The sequence below is a fragment of the Lutra lutra genome, chromosome 14 (assembly GCF_902655055.1).
Source record: "Lutra lutra chromosome 14, mLutLut1.2, whole genome shotgun sequence".
NCBI lineage: Eukaryota > Metazoa > Chordata > Mammalia > Carnivora > Mustelidae > Lutra > Lutra lutra.
In genome coordinates, this window is record NC_062291.1 from 49,096,246 (window position 1) to 49,113,792 (window position 17,547).

General features: G+C 40.1%; 1 protein-coding gene across 6 annotated transcripts in view; it reads left to right on the plus strand.

Annotated features, from left to right (window-relative positions):
- Positions 1-17,547, plus strand: part of LOC125084467 (WASH complex subunit 2-like) — a 58,193-nt gene that overhangs the window by 4,487 nt on the left and 36,159 nt on the right. For 3 of the 6 annotated variants that reach the window (XM_047701762.1, XM_047701765.1, XM_047701768.1), the window contains exons 4-15: positions 2,373-2,435; positions 4,892-5,065; positions 7,990-8,083; positions 8,869-8,927; positions 10,327-10,374; positions 12,528-12,638; positions 13,165-13,252; positions 13,785-13,859; positions 14,821-14,939; positions 15,607-15,667; positions 16,818-16,877; positions 17,268-17,459. In XM_047701762.1, coding sequence (XP_047557718.1) covers positions 2,373-2,435; positions 4,892-5,065; positions 7,990-8,083; positions 8,869-8,927; positions 10,327-10,374; positions 12,528-12,638; positions 13,165-13,252; positions 13,785-13,859; positions 14,821-14,939; positions 15,607-15,667; positions 16,818-16,877; positions 17,268-17,459 — 1,144 coding nt within the window. The remainder of the gene's footprint in view (positions 1-2,372; positions 2,436-4,891; positions 5,066-7,989; positions 8,084-8,868; positions 8,928-10,326; positions 10,375-12,527; positions 12,639-13,164; positions 13,253-13,784; positions 13,860-14,820; positions 14,940-15,606; positions 15,668-16,817; positions 16,878-17,267; positions 17,460-17,547) is intronic. The other 3 variants (XM_047701763.1, XM_047701767.1, XM_047701764.1) reach the window with 2 other exon arrangements.

The window sequence follows — 17,547 nt, forward strand, 5'->3', positions numbered from 1 at the left end:
CGAAGCTGTGAGGCTAGCCTGTTAAGAGTGAAGGAAGTTAGCATTGATTATCTGCTGCATGCTGAGGACTTGAGATACATCGTTCTCGTCACTGTCGGAAGATCCACGGGTTTTATGTATTTGCTGGATGGTTTCTTAGAGGTCAAGTTTGGCCTACCAGCTGCAGTCTACTAAAATCTTAGAAAGTCATTTTTAATGATAAGCAGGGGAAAAAGTAAGATGTCGGTGCTAATCAGACTTGAGCGTGAAGCTCAACCTTTTAGGTTAAATGGTCTTGCTATTTAAAATCTGAAGTGACCCTGGTAGCTGCGATGTCTGAAAGCCTCAGTTTTGAGATTTATTTACTTTTCTGTTCCTGTCTCTGAAGATTACCCGCCCCCCCCCCCAAATTTCTTGTCCTTATAGAACAGTTATTTTTTAAAAGTATGGAAAACGAAGCAGCATCTGAAATTTCAGATGGTGGAGGGGGGCCTCTCAACCTTCTGACATATATGCATTCTAAGTCCATTTCCCATGCTGACACTGGCCTTTTAAGTTTTTTCTTTCCTGTTACAAAAGTAATGAACACGGGACGCCTGGGTGGCTCAGTTGGTTAAGCAGCTGCCTTCGGCTCAGGTCATGATCCCAGCGTCCTGGGATTGAGTCCCACATTGGGCTCCTTGCTCATCAGGGAGCCTGCTTCTCCCTCTGCCTCTCTGCCTGTGCTCGTTCTCTCTCCCTCTCTCTCTCTCTCCGTCTCTCTCTCTGACAAATAAATAAATAAAATCTTAAAAAAAAAAAAGTAATGAACACTTGTAGAAGAGATTGGCATAGATAAAAAGTACTAAAGTGAGGGGCGCCTGGGTGGCTCAGTGGGTTGAGCCACTGCCTTCGGCTCAGGTCATGATCCCAGGTCCTGGGTTTGAGCCCCACATCGGGCTTTCTGCTCAGCGGGGAGCCTGCTTCCTCCTCTCTCTCTGCCTGCCTCTCTGCCTACTTGTGATTTCTCTCTGTCAAATAAATAAATAAAATATTTAAAAAAAAAAAGTACTAAAGTGAAAAAATTAAAACCACAAAAAATCAACTATATTTCCACCTCCCCAAATTAACCAGCCATTGAACACTTTGCCATATTTCTTTCTAGTTCTTGTTTTTAAACTTTAATCTTTTCTGTATGTATATATTTGCAGGCCACATTTTTCTTAATATTAGTTTATTATTTTATAACCATTTTAATGGAATCTTTCAAATGTCTAGAACAGAACAAATAATAACCACAAATGCTAGTAATATGCACCACTTTGCATTAGCAGACTTTAATATTTTTCCATATTTGCTTCAAAGGCACCAACTTCCCATTTTTTACCTTAACTCTAGATATTTTGGGTGAGGGCCTCTCTTTGTATATCAGTATTTTTATTCTTACCTGGAAAGTATATATCTGCATGGATGTGTAGGAGTGATACTAGATGTAGTACAAAATAGCAATGTTACTTTGTTTTTTTCCCCCATATGGGTAAGCTTTATTTTAAGTTCTTTTCCTCACTGACTCATGTGTATGGAAGTATGTATATATACACTTGTGTTTTGTGAATGTAAAATTAGGCTTATGTGTAATTATGGATCAGTTTCTTGCCTCTGTATTTTATTATGATTTCTCTATGCCAGCATCCCAATATTAAATACTGTAGATTTCGAATAAGTCTGACTAGGACACATTCCCATGTCTTCATTTTAATAGTTAAATAGTTAAAAAGTAAAAGACATCACAGTGAGTTACTGGAGCCATAGCTCTCTTGGAAAAGAGATGCCTGCCTGCCCATGCTGTACAGGTCAGTCAAATGCCTGGCCTTCTGGCAAATATTTGGTGGGCTTGACTTACCTGCTTTTATATAATCGGGATAACAAATTTTACCAACAATTTTAAGCAACAGGATGAAAAACAACTTTTACCATTTCCATTGCTCAAAGTGTTAAAACTCTTGTTACCTAGTAGGTAAGTTCTACGAGTTAGCATTTCCAGTAGCCTCATGTTTAAGTACCTGTATCATTGCACTGTCAGCATTAGGTATTAGGTTACACCAGAAGGTATGAAAATGGTATCTTAATTGTTTTTGTGACTCTTTCGTCAACCAGCCATGAGATTGAACTTTTTTTCACGTTTCCTAGTCTTTTTATCTTTCGTATCTTTTTGTATCTGTTTGTTTAGTATTTGGTGCATTAACTGCTGCTTTTTGACTTTTGTCTTTGACTGATGGCCTCAGTCATTTGTTGAACGATTGTTTCTTCTCTGTCTTTGACTTTTTATATTGAGTGTTGAATTTGTATATTGTATAATGCATGGTGTTGCAAATATTTTGACCGTTTAACAGTGAATTTGCTTCCACATGTAGCGTGTATATGACGAAGAGGTGGAGGAACCGGTGCTCAAGGCTGAGACAGAAAAAGCAGAACAGGTACTGGCACTAAATCTCTATTCTGTTGAGTCTTGACTTAGGGAAAGAAAGTGGTGGAACTTTGTAACGTGGCTGGTGGGGGATTGTGGGCAAGAGGATGGTTACTAGGGGAAATGGAAAGGCTGCTCCTGATAGCCCAGGGGTTAAATTTTTTGGTTTGTTTCTGAAATTTTGTATAGTAAGAAATATATAAAGTTTCTAAATTCTGGTTTCAGAGCAGAGCACAGGTCAGTGGAGATTTTCTGTAAAAGGCCAGATAGTAAATGTTTTAGGTTTGTCTGGCTACATCTGTCTCTTTCCCTTCTTTTCCCTTCTTCTCTTTCTCCTTCTTCCTCTCACACCCTTAGAAAATGTAAAAACCATGGGGCGCCTGGGTGACTCCATCGTTAAGCCTCTGCCTTCGGCTAAGGTCATGATCCTGGGGTCCTGGGATCGAGCCCCGCATTGGGCTCCCTGCTTGGCAGGATGCCTGCTTCTTCCTCACCCACTCCCTCTGCTTGTGTTCCCTCTCTTGCTGTCTCTCTCTCTGTCAAATAAATAAATAAAATCTTAAAAAAATATATATGAAAACCATTCTTACCTTGAGGGCTATACAAAAGCAGACCACAGACTGGTCTGTAGGTTGTGAGTTCTTTGAAGACCATGTTTCCCTGTTCTTTCATGACAGCCTGGATTCCTACCAGTTGGAAATGACAGTGAGACAAATGCTAATTTAATCCACACACGTTTGCGTGCCTCCAGCTTGCCACAGGATGTGTTAGTAGAGGGCATGGAATGCTCAGAGAGCATGTATTGACTCTCCTAAGATTGCAGGGAGCTGGTGACTTAAAGAGTTACTCCTCAGGAGCTTATAGTCTTGGTTGGGGCACTAGGGAATAACATGTCAGAACTGCTAACAGCTCTGAAAGTTCAGATGAGAAGGGCTGAGTGATATAAGTAGGGAAAACCTACATGGATATGATGTTAGCTAGGTGAAGGAAGAAGGGCCAGATTTTAAGGCCATTTCAGTGAGAGAGAATGCCAGCAGCTGAAGTTCAGTGTTGGGGTATGTGCCTGGTATTTTATGGACTATGTTAATGGAAGATACTGGCGGCTAGGCAGGAAGAAGGAAAAGGGAGTGGGGTGGGGAGGTGCTGGAGGGCTATCCCTGGGTGTTGCCACACCATGGGCCAGAGCATAGTTAAGACATTCTGGGCTTTCTAGTCCCCTGGCATAAGTTGTACCTTCCACTTAGGAAAGCGCTGGAATATAAGTTTATGATGGGAGTAGCCTCGGCTCAGCTCTAATTTACTGAGAAAATACACATCACTTGAAAACGTTGGTATTCTGTGAGTAACTGTTACTCAGATGAAACTGTTAAGATAGGATGTTAGACACCACCCATACTTCTGCCTATTATCAGCTTTAAAAAAAGTTACTTTTAATGATTCTCGAACAATTGGCTAACCATTTAAATTTGAATGCAATGGATATGGTTATACCAGGTCAGGTTCATTGTGAAGTGATGAGTGTGTAGTGCACTATTTTTAAAAAGTTACTTTATATTTACTTCACAAACATGCAGTGCACTGTTAGCTATTTAACTGGAACCAAGGATACCAGAGTGGAAAAAAGATGCAGCCAGAACAAAAAAGTACTTGAGGTAAAAGTGTAAGAGACTCATAGGTTTTCCCTTTGACCCTCATAACAGCACTGTATGGTTTGGTTCTTTCTATAATTTTATATCAGCTTCTAGCATATTTATGAAGAGGGGAAATGACATTTTTTTTTCAATATTTCTCACAACTGAAGACACAGTTGATGAGTGAGGGGACTGTCACTGAGAGCTGCTGTGGTAGAAAATGGAGGCCTGTGGAGTATTTTCAGCAGCTTGGTGATACGTACAGACATTCACTGGGGACATTGTTTTAGGATCCTGTACAGGATAAGTCCGAGATGGAACTGACCCTCTCTTGGTTTGAAACAGATTTATAAAATAGCCATAATTACTAGATTTTGGTTCTTGTATTTTAACTAGTTGAAAAATGACATCTCTGGCTGGAGTATTTCTGAAGTCTTAACCTCTGAATTGTCCAAAGACACATTAACCAAAGTTCATGGGATGCAGTCATGATGAACCTGAAAATCTAGACCCTTCATTCCTTCAGTGGCAGGGGAGTAATGTACCATTCATGGGCAGGGGATTTTTACATAGGTTACTTAGCTGAGCCATCGTACCAGAGTTGTGCTTTTGTTTCTGTAGGTGGTGAACTGGGAACTTTGGGACCTCAGGTAGTTCGATCCATGTCTGGAAAGTGACAAATTTGCAGTTTAAAACCTACTCCAAGGTCTCTTGAGACATTTAGCAGAATATGATTTCTGTTAACATTTTTAATTGATTTCTTTTTGTTTTATTGTGTTTTATTAGGGTGGTATCAATATTTTGGAGATTCATGCTGAACAGTATTTTTTTGTAGGAAAAGACCCGGGAACAGAAAGAAGTAGATCTGATTCCTAAAGTTCAGGAGGCTGTGAACTATGGTTTGCAAGTATTGGACAGTGCATTTGAGCAACTGGATATAAAAGCGGGAAACTCAGACTCTGAAGAAGAAGATGCCAATGAACGGGTGGAACTGATCCTTGAACCCAAGGTAAAGGCATTCAGTTCATATATTTATTGTTACACTTGTGTTTGGGTGCTTTACTTGGGCACATAATCAGTAAGACATGGACTTGACTTTGAGGAAGCAGGCGTGGCACTTAGCAACTTCACATTTCTTCTTCTGGAAAGACTTGGTTTACCTGAACATTGATACAAGGCAGCATGCCAGGGTAGGAGGGTACAAGGGTGTGGGGCATGGTTCCTACTCTCACAATGCTTCTTACAGCATTACCAGCTGGTGGGAGAGAGGAGACATTTATATGAGTCCTGATCATAAGTGTTCTGAGAGAGAATTGACTTCTAGCTGGGAAATGAGGGTATAGGGGAGACTTCGATTGTGTTTCCAAGTATGGGAAGGCTCATGAGAGGGGCAGATTGTTGGGAACCTGAAGTTCTCTGTAGCTTGTGCTAAGGGAGACTGCAGAAGTGTTGAAAGAGTTTAAAAAAACGTTGAAAGACATTTGGGTTGATTTCAGGTTTTGGCTAGGATGAGTAAAGCCATTATGAGCGCTCATGAATAGACTATTAGCCTTGAAATTGGGTACTGCTTTACTATTACTTTCAGATCTGCAGAGCAGACATCTGGGGCAGCACAGCCACACGGAAGAAAACACAAAAGGTTGCCGTATTGATTTTGAGAGAGAGTCCTTGTGACACACAAGTGTGTTATGAATTGAAACATGCCACAGGGGCGCCTGGGCAGCCCAGTGGGTTAAGTGTCTGCCTTCAGTTCAGGTGATGATCCCAGGGTCCTGGGATTGAGTTCCTCATCAGGCTTCTTGCTCAGTGGGGAGCCTGCTTCTCCCTCTGTCTGCCGCTCCTCCTGCTTGTGTGCTCCCTCTGTCTCCCTCTGTGACAAATAAATAAAATCTTAAAAAAAAAAGAAAAAAAGAAAAAAAGAAACATACCACAGAGCCAAGTTCTTCTGGTCATTTATTCTTCTGCACGCTTCTCCTTCTAGTTCAAGCTTCCAGTGTTGTACGGTGTCGGGGCCATTCCTTTTGCACTGGTACACTTGCTAGCTTGCCTTCCCACTGTAGAGATTATCAGTCAGCTGTGGACCCTGGGCAGGTGTATTGCCTGGGCCATACTTGTTAGTTCCAGCTCCTAGACTGCTTTCTTTTCTAGTGGGAAGGCCTTCTAAGTCACGGTTAGCCCAATTAGTACTTTTTTGTTTGCACTGTTGTATCTTTTTGTTTTTTAAGTTTTTATTTTTTTATTTTTATTTTTTTTTTAATTTTTTTTTTTTAAAGATTTTATTTATTTATTTGACAGAGAGAGATCACAAGCAGGCAGAGAGGCAGGTAGAGAGAGAGGAGGAAGCAGGCTCCCTGCCGAGCAGAGAGCCCGATGCGGGCCTCGATCCCAGGACCCTGAGATCATGACCTGAGCCGAAGGCAGCGGCTTAACCCACTGAGCCACCCAGGCGCCCATTAAGTTTTTATTTTTTCATGTAATCTCCACACCCTGCTCGGGGCTCAGGCTTACGACCTTGAGATTGAGAGTTGCACACTCTACCAGCTGAGCCAGCCAGGTGCCCCAGTTGCTGTGGTGTCTTTAACCTTTACATTAACCTTCCCAAATTCTCTCTTGAGTTAAGCATCGAATTTTTTTCTCCTGCACCCCTAGGGTCTTTCCAGTACAGAAGAGAGATGTTGGCCAAATACCCTACTTTGCAAAGGACAAATCAGTTTTTTTCTGTGGAGGTGGGAGGTTTTCCTGGGTTGAAGTGCTTTCTTGAACTTAAATTTTTAATACACGTGTGTTGGGTGGGACTTAGAAGATGGGAATGGAAGGGTGTCCAGCAGGTTTTCTCTTATATGTCGTGTCCTTCATTTTATTCTGTTGTTTTATAATCTGGTTTTATTTTACCAACTTCATTTTTCTAAATTATACAGTGGGTGCTGCTGGGGGATATTATTCTTTTTCCTTCTTTGGGTCATTTTTTTCTCCTACGCAGGTTCTCATCAGTTCTCATGTGCCTTTAGTTCATTTTGTTGACCGTAGATACTTGCATAGTGGCTGTCTGTTTTCCTCTTACCTAGCCCATGCTTTATGTGCCCTCTCTGGCCTTCTCTTCACTGCAGTGCAGTGTGCAGGAATCTGCTGTTGGTCCCTACCTTCTCCCACTCCCAAACCTGGACACACCCACCTGCCTCCCACAGTCCTAAAAAAGCATCTGGGTTATATCCTCAGTGTGCTTCTTTGCAAATTTAGGACGATGATTGATGATTCTCAAGATCGATTGGTTGAGTGGTTGATTTTTGCTCAGCAGCACTGCATTTTAGGGGAGGAAGGCAGGCTGGGACCCATCAGAGCTGGCCAGAGCTTTCAGTTTCTTTATTTGGTCCTCCTCTTGAACATGTTACTATGAAGTTACTATGAACAAGTTACTTGAACCTTATTTGGTTACTGCTGGTAAATTTTGTTCATACCTTTGCTATTTCGAGTATAATGAGGCCCTTGAGAAGGGACATTCTGTGTGATTTAGCTTCTCTTGGCTATTTTTTACCTAAAGATTTAACTTTTTAAAAAGTCATTGATTTTTTTTTTTTGTACTTTGCATCCTGCTGTTTCTTATTCTTCACTCTCATTATGTAACTTGTTTGGGGTAATCAGATACAACAAGATGTCAAATGGGAAACTTATTTTTCTTGTCATTTTTTTAAAGAAAGATTTTATTTATTTATTTGACAGAGAGAGATACAGCAAGAGAGAGAATACAAGGGGGAGTGGGAGAGGGGGAAGCAGGCTTCCCACCAAGCAGGGAGTCTGATGCGGGTCTTGATTCCAGGACCCTAGTATCATGACCTGAGCCCAAGGCAGATGCTTAATGACTGCTCCACCCAGAGGCCCTGGAAACTTACTTTTCAACCTGAATATTTCATGGCTATTATCTTTCATTCTTTACAGGATCTATACATTGATCGGCCTTTACCTTATTTAATTGGGTCAAAGCTCTTCATGGAACAGGAAGATGTAGGTCTTGGAGAGCTGTCTAGTGAAGGTATTCTTTTGAGCCAAATATTTTTGTTACTTTGAACATTTATATCTTTTTATTTTAAAATAATTTCAGTCTTTACCTTAATGTTATTAGAATATTGCAGAGAACTCCTCTATACCCTTCCTTCAGGTTTACCGGTTGTTAACATTCCATCACATTTGTTTGATTTTTTCGATTATATATACATCATGGTTTTTTTCTGAATCTATTTGAGAGAGGCAGACATCATGCCCTATTACTCCAAAATATTTCTGTGTGTGTTTTCTAAGATCAAGGACAGTCTCAAATGTATCTAGGGTCTATTATCAAAGTCAGGAAATCTTACTGACATAATTCTACTAGCTAATCCTCAGTCATATTTCAGATTTTGCCAGTTGTCCCACTTATGTCCTTTACAGGCTCTTTTCCCTCTGGTCTAAGCTCCAGTGTGGGATCACCCACTGCATTTAGTTGACAAATCTCTGGTCTTCTTTTAGTCTGATATAATTTCTCAGCTTTTCTTTGGTTTTTATAGATTTCACATTTTTGAAGCATGCAGGCCAGTTTTTTCCCTTGGTAATTAACTTTTTTTGTAGCTAATAAGTACCTTATGGGGAGATCCTTTAAGGCTATGTAAATGTTTTACTCCTCACTACAGTGAAGATACTTTTAGTTCCAGTTAATGTGTATAGATGCTTTTATCAAAATCTCTGTGATGCTCAGGTGTTGTGTTTTGTGATTTTTGAGAAGGAACTAAGGATGTTTTATTATGAATATTGGCGATAACGCTTTTTCTTTCTTCTAACCAGAGGGGTCAGTAGGCAGTGATCGTGGCAGTATTGCAGACAGTGAAGAGAATGAAGAAGAGGTAAGGGCTGTTTGGTGTCTCCAGGTCATGGTGGGCAGGAACCCAAGGGTATTTTAGCAGGCTAAATAAGTATTTGTCAATTAACAATCTCTTTTCACAAATTTTTTTAATAGTGATAGCAGCCATAATCTGAGGTGTTTTTTTTTCTTTGCTACTGAGTTTACCTTTTGTCTTGTGTACAAAAGCAAGGAAACTGCTTTTTTAATCCCCCCCCCTTTTAAAAAGATTTTATATATTTATTGGAGAGAGAAAGCCAGAGACAGAGCATGAGCAGAAGGAGAAGGGCAGGGGGAGAGGGAGAAGCAGACTGCTCTGCTGAGTGGGGAGCCCTGTGAGGGGGCTGGGATCTGGGGATCATGACCTGACCCCAAGGCAGACACTTAACTGACTGAGCCACCCACGCGTCCCCTTTAATCCCTTTTTGACCATTCCCCTCCCTCCCACATCCCCATCACGCCCTTCTCTTACCAGTATATTTTGAGGGGGGCAGCTTAGATATTTTGGAAGAATCTGCCTGTAGTGCAGTCTTTGAGTTTCTATTTTGGAATAATTTTAGGGAAAAAGTCCATATTTAAAACTTGTTTATACTATAAAACCTAATCCAGAAGAATGCTTGAAGCATTCACTTATATTTTCATTTTGCTGCTGGCTCTAGTATCTTCACATCTACAGAACATGATCTGACTCCCCGCTCTAGGCCTTGGCCTCTGCAGACCTTGATCATTGTTGTATCTGGGGTTGTTCCTTGAGACAGAATATTTGTTACTAATGTGTGAAGGATAGGTCATGAGTGTGGATTCCTAAAAGGAGACGGTATTATATGTATGCTCCTCTCTTCTCCTCCTTCCTTCTTTCTGCAGTTGGCCTCCCCTACCTTCCTGCTGGCCCTCCAAATATAGCCCCTAACAGTAAGAATAAACTTTTCCTAAATAAACTGGCTGTAACTGATGTTCATTAGCTGAATCCTTTGCTTTTAGCATTCGATTGCTGGTAGGAAACACTGATGCTCCCCCTCTTGGGGCTGATGTAGTAGTTATCTTAGTTAGAGGGAATATAGAGAGTAGAGTTTAAAATGTAACATCACACAAACGAAGTTGTGATAGTTTAATTAAATGTGCAAATATTACTTTAACTTCAGAGGTTAGCAATGATAGTGCAAATAGGTATGAGCAAATTATTAGAGATGTTTAAGTTAACCACAAAAATTACACGTTAGCCTGAATGGCTCTTGGTGCTACTGCCAACTCCCCACTTTATCTGCACCTTGATACTCCAAGTGACCAGTAAGCAGTACAAAGAGACTGAGTATAGATGTGCGGCAGAGACTTAGACCTGAAGTCATTTCTGTGCTTGTGAGTAAATCCTGTATTAACAACAAAGCCTTTTTTTCTCCCTAAAGGAGTCAGATGAAGATTTTGCTAATCATAGTGACAACGATCAAAACCGGGTGAGTCTCATGTACTAAAGTGACTTTGCTTTTAAATTTTAACTGAAGCATAGCATGTATACTAAATGTATGCTGAAATTACTTTTGAGGAGAGCTGGGTGGGGGGGATGGGTGAAATAGGTGAAGGGGATTGCGCTGAGTAACATACAGAATTGTTGAATCACATATTGTACACCTGAAACTAATATAGTATTGTATGTTAATTATATTGGAATTAAGGGCGCCTGGGTGGCTCAGTGGGTTAAGCCGCTGCCTTCGGCTCAGGTCATGATCTCGGGGTCCTGGGATCGAGTCCCGCATCGGGCTCTCTGCTCAGCAGGGAGCCTGCTTCCCTTCCTCTCTCTCTGCCTGCCTCTCTGCCTACTTGTGATCTCTCTCTGTCAAATAAATAAATAAAAAAAAAATCTTTAAAAAAAAAACCTTTAAAAAAATTATATTGGAATTAAAACAATAAAAAATCAAATAAAAAATTACTTAGAATGACTTAAGGGAAAGTAAGGATTTATTCCTTATTTTTACTGCTAATTTTCCTTCAAGCATTTCATGTTTTTAAGTTATCACCTTGGGGTTTTTTCATTTGTTTTTTTTCCCATTTTGCTTTGTATTTTATCTTCATTTTTCTTAGAAAACAAGGAAGTGAAAAACAAAATTGAGAAACAGTGTCTCTAAAAGAAGGCCCAGTTACTCAAGCGGAAATATTTCACATGAATCCCCTTCCCCTGTTTTAAAATTTGAGATAATACAGCAATAAGGTTAAGGGACACTCAGAAGGTGCAAATCTAACCCTACTGTGTTAGCATAGCAGTCTTAATTTTTGCATGACCTTCTAAGGATGTAATCTTTCCTTAATATGCATATCTTTTCTGCTCTTTTATGTTAAAATATTAAAATATTTTTATTTTTGAATTGTTCGCATTTGCTTTATGAACTCCATATTTTAAGCATAATAATATAATGATACTTTCATAGTTTCTAAATTTCTATGGGAAATAGTTTATTTCCAGGATTTTATTTTTGAGTTAATGCTGTATTATGTTATTTCCGTACACAAAAATCCGCTTATATGAACAATTTCCTTAGGAATGAGATGATACAGAATTAGAATAAAGGCTCTTGATATTATTGTCTCATTACAGATCATGCATAATGAGTTTTATATAATCTCATCAGCACTGGGATTATGATTTTTGCTACCGTAATATACATACAGTGATATATTGAGATAGTCCCAATTTGCATTTCAGTTTCCTAATTGGGAAATATTTTTTCACAAAAATTTTCAGCTACCAAGTAAAGGATTTCATACTTTTTGGTTAGTACTCGTATTTTCCCAGTTGTATTCACAGAGGCGATTTAATAATCGGTCTGTAGAGGATATTTATATCTATGGAACTTACTATTAAGATTGATAACTTCAGACTTTTATATAAGACAATATAGTGGTTAAAAGCCTTGACCTAACCATTTATTTTATTGGTAAAGACAGACTGGTTTTCTGTGCCCCAGTGAGCCTCAGGATTCTAAGGATTAAAGTAGCTTATTAAGTGCTTTTAGCTTAGTACCTCACACAGTTTATACAAATGATACCTACCAGTGGCTGCTTTTATAAAGATTAGAACTTCACAGATAAAGCTTAGTTTGAGCCCTCCAATCTTCATTATCCTACACTCTTTCAGAGGTAACTGGTGTTATGATTGGGGGTAAAAGTGCTTTCTTTGCTTTTTCAAATGTATCTGTGTCCCTTGAAGTGAGATAGGTGTTTGGGTGGGGGGCAGGGAATCATGCTCAGTTTCTCATTCAGCATTTCTTTCACTTGATGCCTTTGATGCCTCTGCGGTTGTTACATCTGATTCCTTTTAATTATTCGTATTCTTAGCAAGATGAGATTCTGCTTATTTAGGTTATCATTTCTCCAGTGTCGGATGTTTTACATATTTCAGTGTTTATTATTCTGTCCAGTATTTGCACTGAAAATACATCTTACGTGTTATTTGTTGTAGCACATTTATTGCTTTGGGACTTCCGCTGCATCCCCACCATCATGCCCCTTGTTTGACAAGCTGTGAATGTTTTGCTGACAGGCTAAGTGGCAGTATCTCTTTCAGTTGGATGACCTTATCTCCTAGTTCTAATCTCGAGGTTTATGCTCTTAGCACACTGTGCAAATGAGTGATGAAGAAGAGGATGATGACGGCTGTGACATTTTCGCTGACTCTGAGAAGGAGGAGGAAGATATTGAGGACATTGAAGAAAATACTAGACCTGTAAGAAAGACTACAGTTAACTCTCTTGACAAGGTTTTAGAAATGAGGACTCGTTACTTCTTTTGTCATTTATGTTCATAACTATCTCATTTTGCATTATATTTTGTACATTTACACTTTTGAAAATAATGGCTGAGCATCACTAGTTGGCCTTACAAGGATCACCTTCTCTTCCAGTTGTTAAGTTTTACAAGTCAGATCGTTCAAGTATATTCAGTTCTAGAGTTTTAAGACCCTACCCCTCTTCTCACCCTCAGTCCTCATGGAAGCTTTCTTAATCTGACTCTTCAGGATTAAAGTGAAATATTGAAATAAAATAAGCAAATAAGGAGCATCTCCCTGTGAAGGGAGTTCTTTTTCTCACGTGATCTGGAAAGGGTACATATGCTTACATTCATTTAGTTAAATTTTTAATCAGTTCAATTCCTTTGCCTTTGTTTACATAATTTTGTTAGGTATCAAAAGAAACTGTGGTAGTTTGTGTGTTACCAAAAAAGGTGATACTTTTGATCTTCTCTGCCTGTAGAAAAAAAGTAGACCTACATCGTTTGCTGATGAGCTGGCGGCTCGAATCAAAGGGGAGGCGACAGGCCAGTTGGAAGAGGAACGAACAGGTACGTCACTGAGAGGAGTTAATGGGTCAGGGAGGGAGTGCAGAACCCTCTGCTGGGCTTCACTGAGAGCATATTTCCCTGTTTAATTTTACTGAGGCATGAGAGGCTTATTCTTTTTTTTTTGGTTTATAGACTCTTTCATAATTGAACATTGTGGAACCCCCAGGAACAATGCACATATACACATGTGTGTAATATTTTATATGGAGTTTCAGAGGATTAATAGCTGCTCTAATCATTTATCACAGGCTCCAGATTAGGGATCTCTCACTCAGTATTTACTCCTATATTTAACTAAACACGAATGTACTATCTCATATATTCTAGTGACTGAGCAGGATGGAATGATGTCAGAATAATTCTTTCAGGTTGAGGGTACTGACTGTAGTTCTAAGGTAGAGCTGAGACACAAAGTTGAACGTCCTGCTCTTAGCTTCGGAACCCCAAGGCTGACAGAAATAACCATAAAAAGTCAGTCTATAAATACTAAGAGTAGACTGTGTATGCTTAAAACCGTGAAATACTCTTCAAGCCTTGTCTCCTCCAGGAGAAGCAAAACCTCGGAAGACATTGAAGGAGAAGAAGGAGAAGAAAACTCCCTCAGATGGTAAGCCTTTCCCCTCAATTCTTTTACGTTACGAGGCTCCTGATTCAGGAATATCACTTTTGTAATTCATAGAATTCCGCTTTAAATGCCGACAAATGGGGTCTGTCTCTCTTCTCATTTCTAAACCATTTAAAAGTGTGCTTTGGGGTCCTGGGAGAAGATTTGTGTATGGCGTCAGAATGCTGTAAAGATTTGAATTACTAAGTTTTATAGCGATCATCAGCGTCTTTCTAGAATTCTCTGGATGTAGAGAAACTGGGGGACCCTAGCATTTCTTTTCTTTTCTTTTCTTTTTTTTTTTAGCATTTATTTTCAATAAAGAATATATCAGAGCCTTTCATATTTAACAATAACATCCATTGGGGCGCCTGGGTGGCTCAGTGGGTTAAGCCGCTGCCTTCGGCTCAGGTCATGATCCCAGGTCCTGGGTTCGAGCCCCACATCGGGCTTTCTGCTCAGCAGGGAGCCTGCTTCCTCCTCTCTCTCTGCCTGCCTCTATGCTTACTTGTGATTTCTCTCTGTCAAATAAATAAATAAAATCTTAAAAAAAAACCAAAAAACAATAACATCCATTACATTCCTACTTGTGACTGTGTCAGTCTACAGATCTTTGTTCAGTCCGCCCTCCTCCCAAATTCTTGGTGGGGTGGGTCTTCAAGGCAATTGAACCAGCTACTTGCTTCCAGAGAAACAAATCTAGGTGAAGAGGGTTGCCTGGGGAATTCATCTTGCTTCAGACATGTATGGAGTTAAGGGTAGGAACCAGAGAGCCTTTTAAGGGATTCATTGGACTGTTGAATGAATTTTGTTTGAAATTCCTCGGACTGCTGTTACATATGGTATGGTTAGTTACACTCAATGTCAGTCTCGGAGATATTGTAAAGACTAACCCTGGAAATTTGAGTTCCAAACCCATCTTTTAACTCTCCCCCCGCGAAACATTTCCCTTTCTGCTTGTTAGATGAAGAGGACAACTTATTCGGACCCCCCAAGCTGACTGATGAAGACTTCTCCCCATTTGGCTCCCGAGGTGGCCTGTTCAGTGGAGGGAAAGGACTTTTCGATGATGAGGATGATGAGGTGAGTCCCTTGGTAATCAATGAAGCTCCCCCTTGTTGTGTCATGGGTTCGCAATCAGTAGGGAAGAAATGGCTTCTTAGTTGCAAGTTGTACTTTCTCATATTTTGAACTAAGGATCACAAAGTGAGAAAATACTGTATCTGATGCCCTTTGTTAGGTGGAGAGAGGTTGTGAGAGCATTTATAGTGAATACTTGATCACATGGTCATTTCTTTTTTTTTTTAAAGATTTTATTTATTTATTTGACAGAGAGAGATCACAAGTAGATGGAGAGGCAGGCAGAGAGAGAGAGAGAGAGAGAGAGAGAGAGAAGCAGGCTCCCTGCTGAGCAGAGAGCCCTATGCGGGACTCGATCCCAGGACCCTGAGATCATGACCTGAGCCGAAGGCAGCGGCTTAACCCACTGAGCCACCCAGGCGCCCCCACATGGTCATTTCTTATCTGTTATTTTCTTCCATTATATTTAATTCCTGGATAGACCTAAACTCTTTAAGACTCTGATTTGGCCATAGTTTTAACTTTGAAACTAAATTCTGGCAGAACAGTAAATATGTATCTTTAAACTTTACAAGGTACTTTTCTTTAGAAATCCTCAAACGCAGCCGCATTTTCCTTTGTTTTTTTTTTTTTTTTTTTTTTAATTTCATGTCCCGTACTTTCATGCAAGCAGAGTGACCTCTTCACAGAAGCCCCTCAGGATTGGGAAGCTCAAACCTCTGTTAATGCAGGTAAGCTTGCGTTGAGGCTGGCTCTTCTTATTCGTGAACAGAATTCCAGAACTTAATTTCTCAGTAGGAGGAGGAACCCCTACAGTTGTTCCCCAAGCCTCGCTCGTTAGGCAGGAAGCTGTTTTATAGCCTTGGTCTAGTTAAGAGCTTCTGATTTTCTCTAATTCATGTCTTGTAAACCCACATCATAGTTTTGTCTCTTTTTAAAATTTTGTGTTTTTTGACATTTTTAAAATTTAAATCCAATTAATTAACATATAGTGTATTCTTGATTTCAGAGGTACAGGCCTGTGATTTGTCAGTCTTCTATAATACCCAGTATTCATTATATCACATGCCCTCCTTTATCTCTTTCTTAATAGAGAAGTCATAAAAAGTCAAACTGGAAAAGTACTCTGTAGCAGTGTTGATGATATTTTAATTTAATCATGTTTAATTCAAAGAAGCATTTCTAGAATTCTGCATATAAATTGGAGGTCAGTAATTCCATTGTCCGGTGTTCATCAGAATCGTCTGTGGAGCACACATGAAAAAGAAAAAACTTGACAAATTTTATTCATTCCATATGTGGTAGTTCTTGGGATTTGGGAATTAATTAATTGAAACAAATGGTCTCCTTGGGTCATCAGCCATCAGATTTTGGACTTGCTGTGATGCTGTTGGTTTGATGTCCTGCCCTTCCTGCTCTCTACTTTTTGTCATCAGTGGATGCTGGTTTCCCCTCCTTATTGTTGTTATCTTCATTTTTTTGTTGTTGTTGATATTTCACAATTTTTGCCATTCTCTTCGACTTGTTTGTTCTCCAGTTGGAATGCATAGAGCCAAAACTGTTAAGGAGGCCTGTTTGCTCTGCCTCCCCTTTGGGCCTTTCCTCTTCCTTGGCCCCTCAGCCCACCCAGTGCTATTGTTTGACCAGACTCAGAGTGATCATTCCTGGGAATCAAAGCTTGGATTTTATTAGTGCCAAGTACTGGGGTGGAGAGAAGAGTGAACTAAAGCTAAGGAGTTTTAAAATGGCTCTTTTAGGAAAAACTAGTTTTCAAAGGTCTCTCATTAGCTCTGTATTTTGTTGTACATATTTCAGTAAGGTGCCTTTAACAAGAAAAGTCATCTTTCCTGAAGAGGTAATTTTTTTCTTTCTCATTTTTAGTGTCTTCATCCTCCAAACCTGGAAAGAAAATCCCAGCAGGAGCTGTTTCTGTATTTTTAGGTATCATGACCTAGGGTTTGTTTTTTAAAAACCAGCTAAGTACTGTTTTGTCATTTTTTAAATTGTCATCCAAGTGCCATCTGGAGAGTAGGGGGTGCTTCAGAGGGCAACGGATAGCCTGCAGGAAGAGCTCATTCATTGGTCTTAGCTCCTATTCTTTCAGAAGGCAATGGCCTTGGACTTCCTTATGGTTTAGTGACCAGGTGATTGGCGTCATGGGATGTTCTGTAGCAGTAAAGAATGGGGTTTGTTGGGTCCTGTTAATGTGTTTTGTGGATGAGCGGAAACTGATTGTTCTTGGTGGGTGGTCCTTTTTTTTCCCCCCTATAAAATCAAGAGACCTACCCACTCTGGCTCACTGCTGTGGCTGTCCTGTCCCTCCACCCACAGGGGACACTGATGTGTTTGGTGCCACCTCTGTTCCATCTCTGAAGGAGCCCCAGAAGGCCAAGGAGCCCCAGAAGCCCAAGCAGCCCACTCCAGGGAAAAGCCCGTACCCTCCTGCACCAGCTGGCCTCTTTGATGATGATGATGACGACGATGACTTTTTTACGGCATCCTGCAGCAAACCTTCCAAAACAGGTACCTCTTCCAGCATCTTTTTCTGGGAATTGAGTCAGGGAGAGAATGTTGACAAAGCTTGTCAAGTTCTCTGTGTCTTCCAGTAACG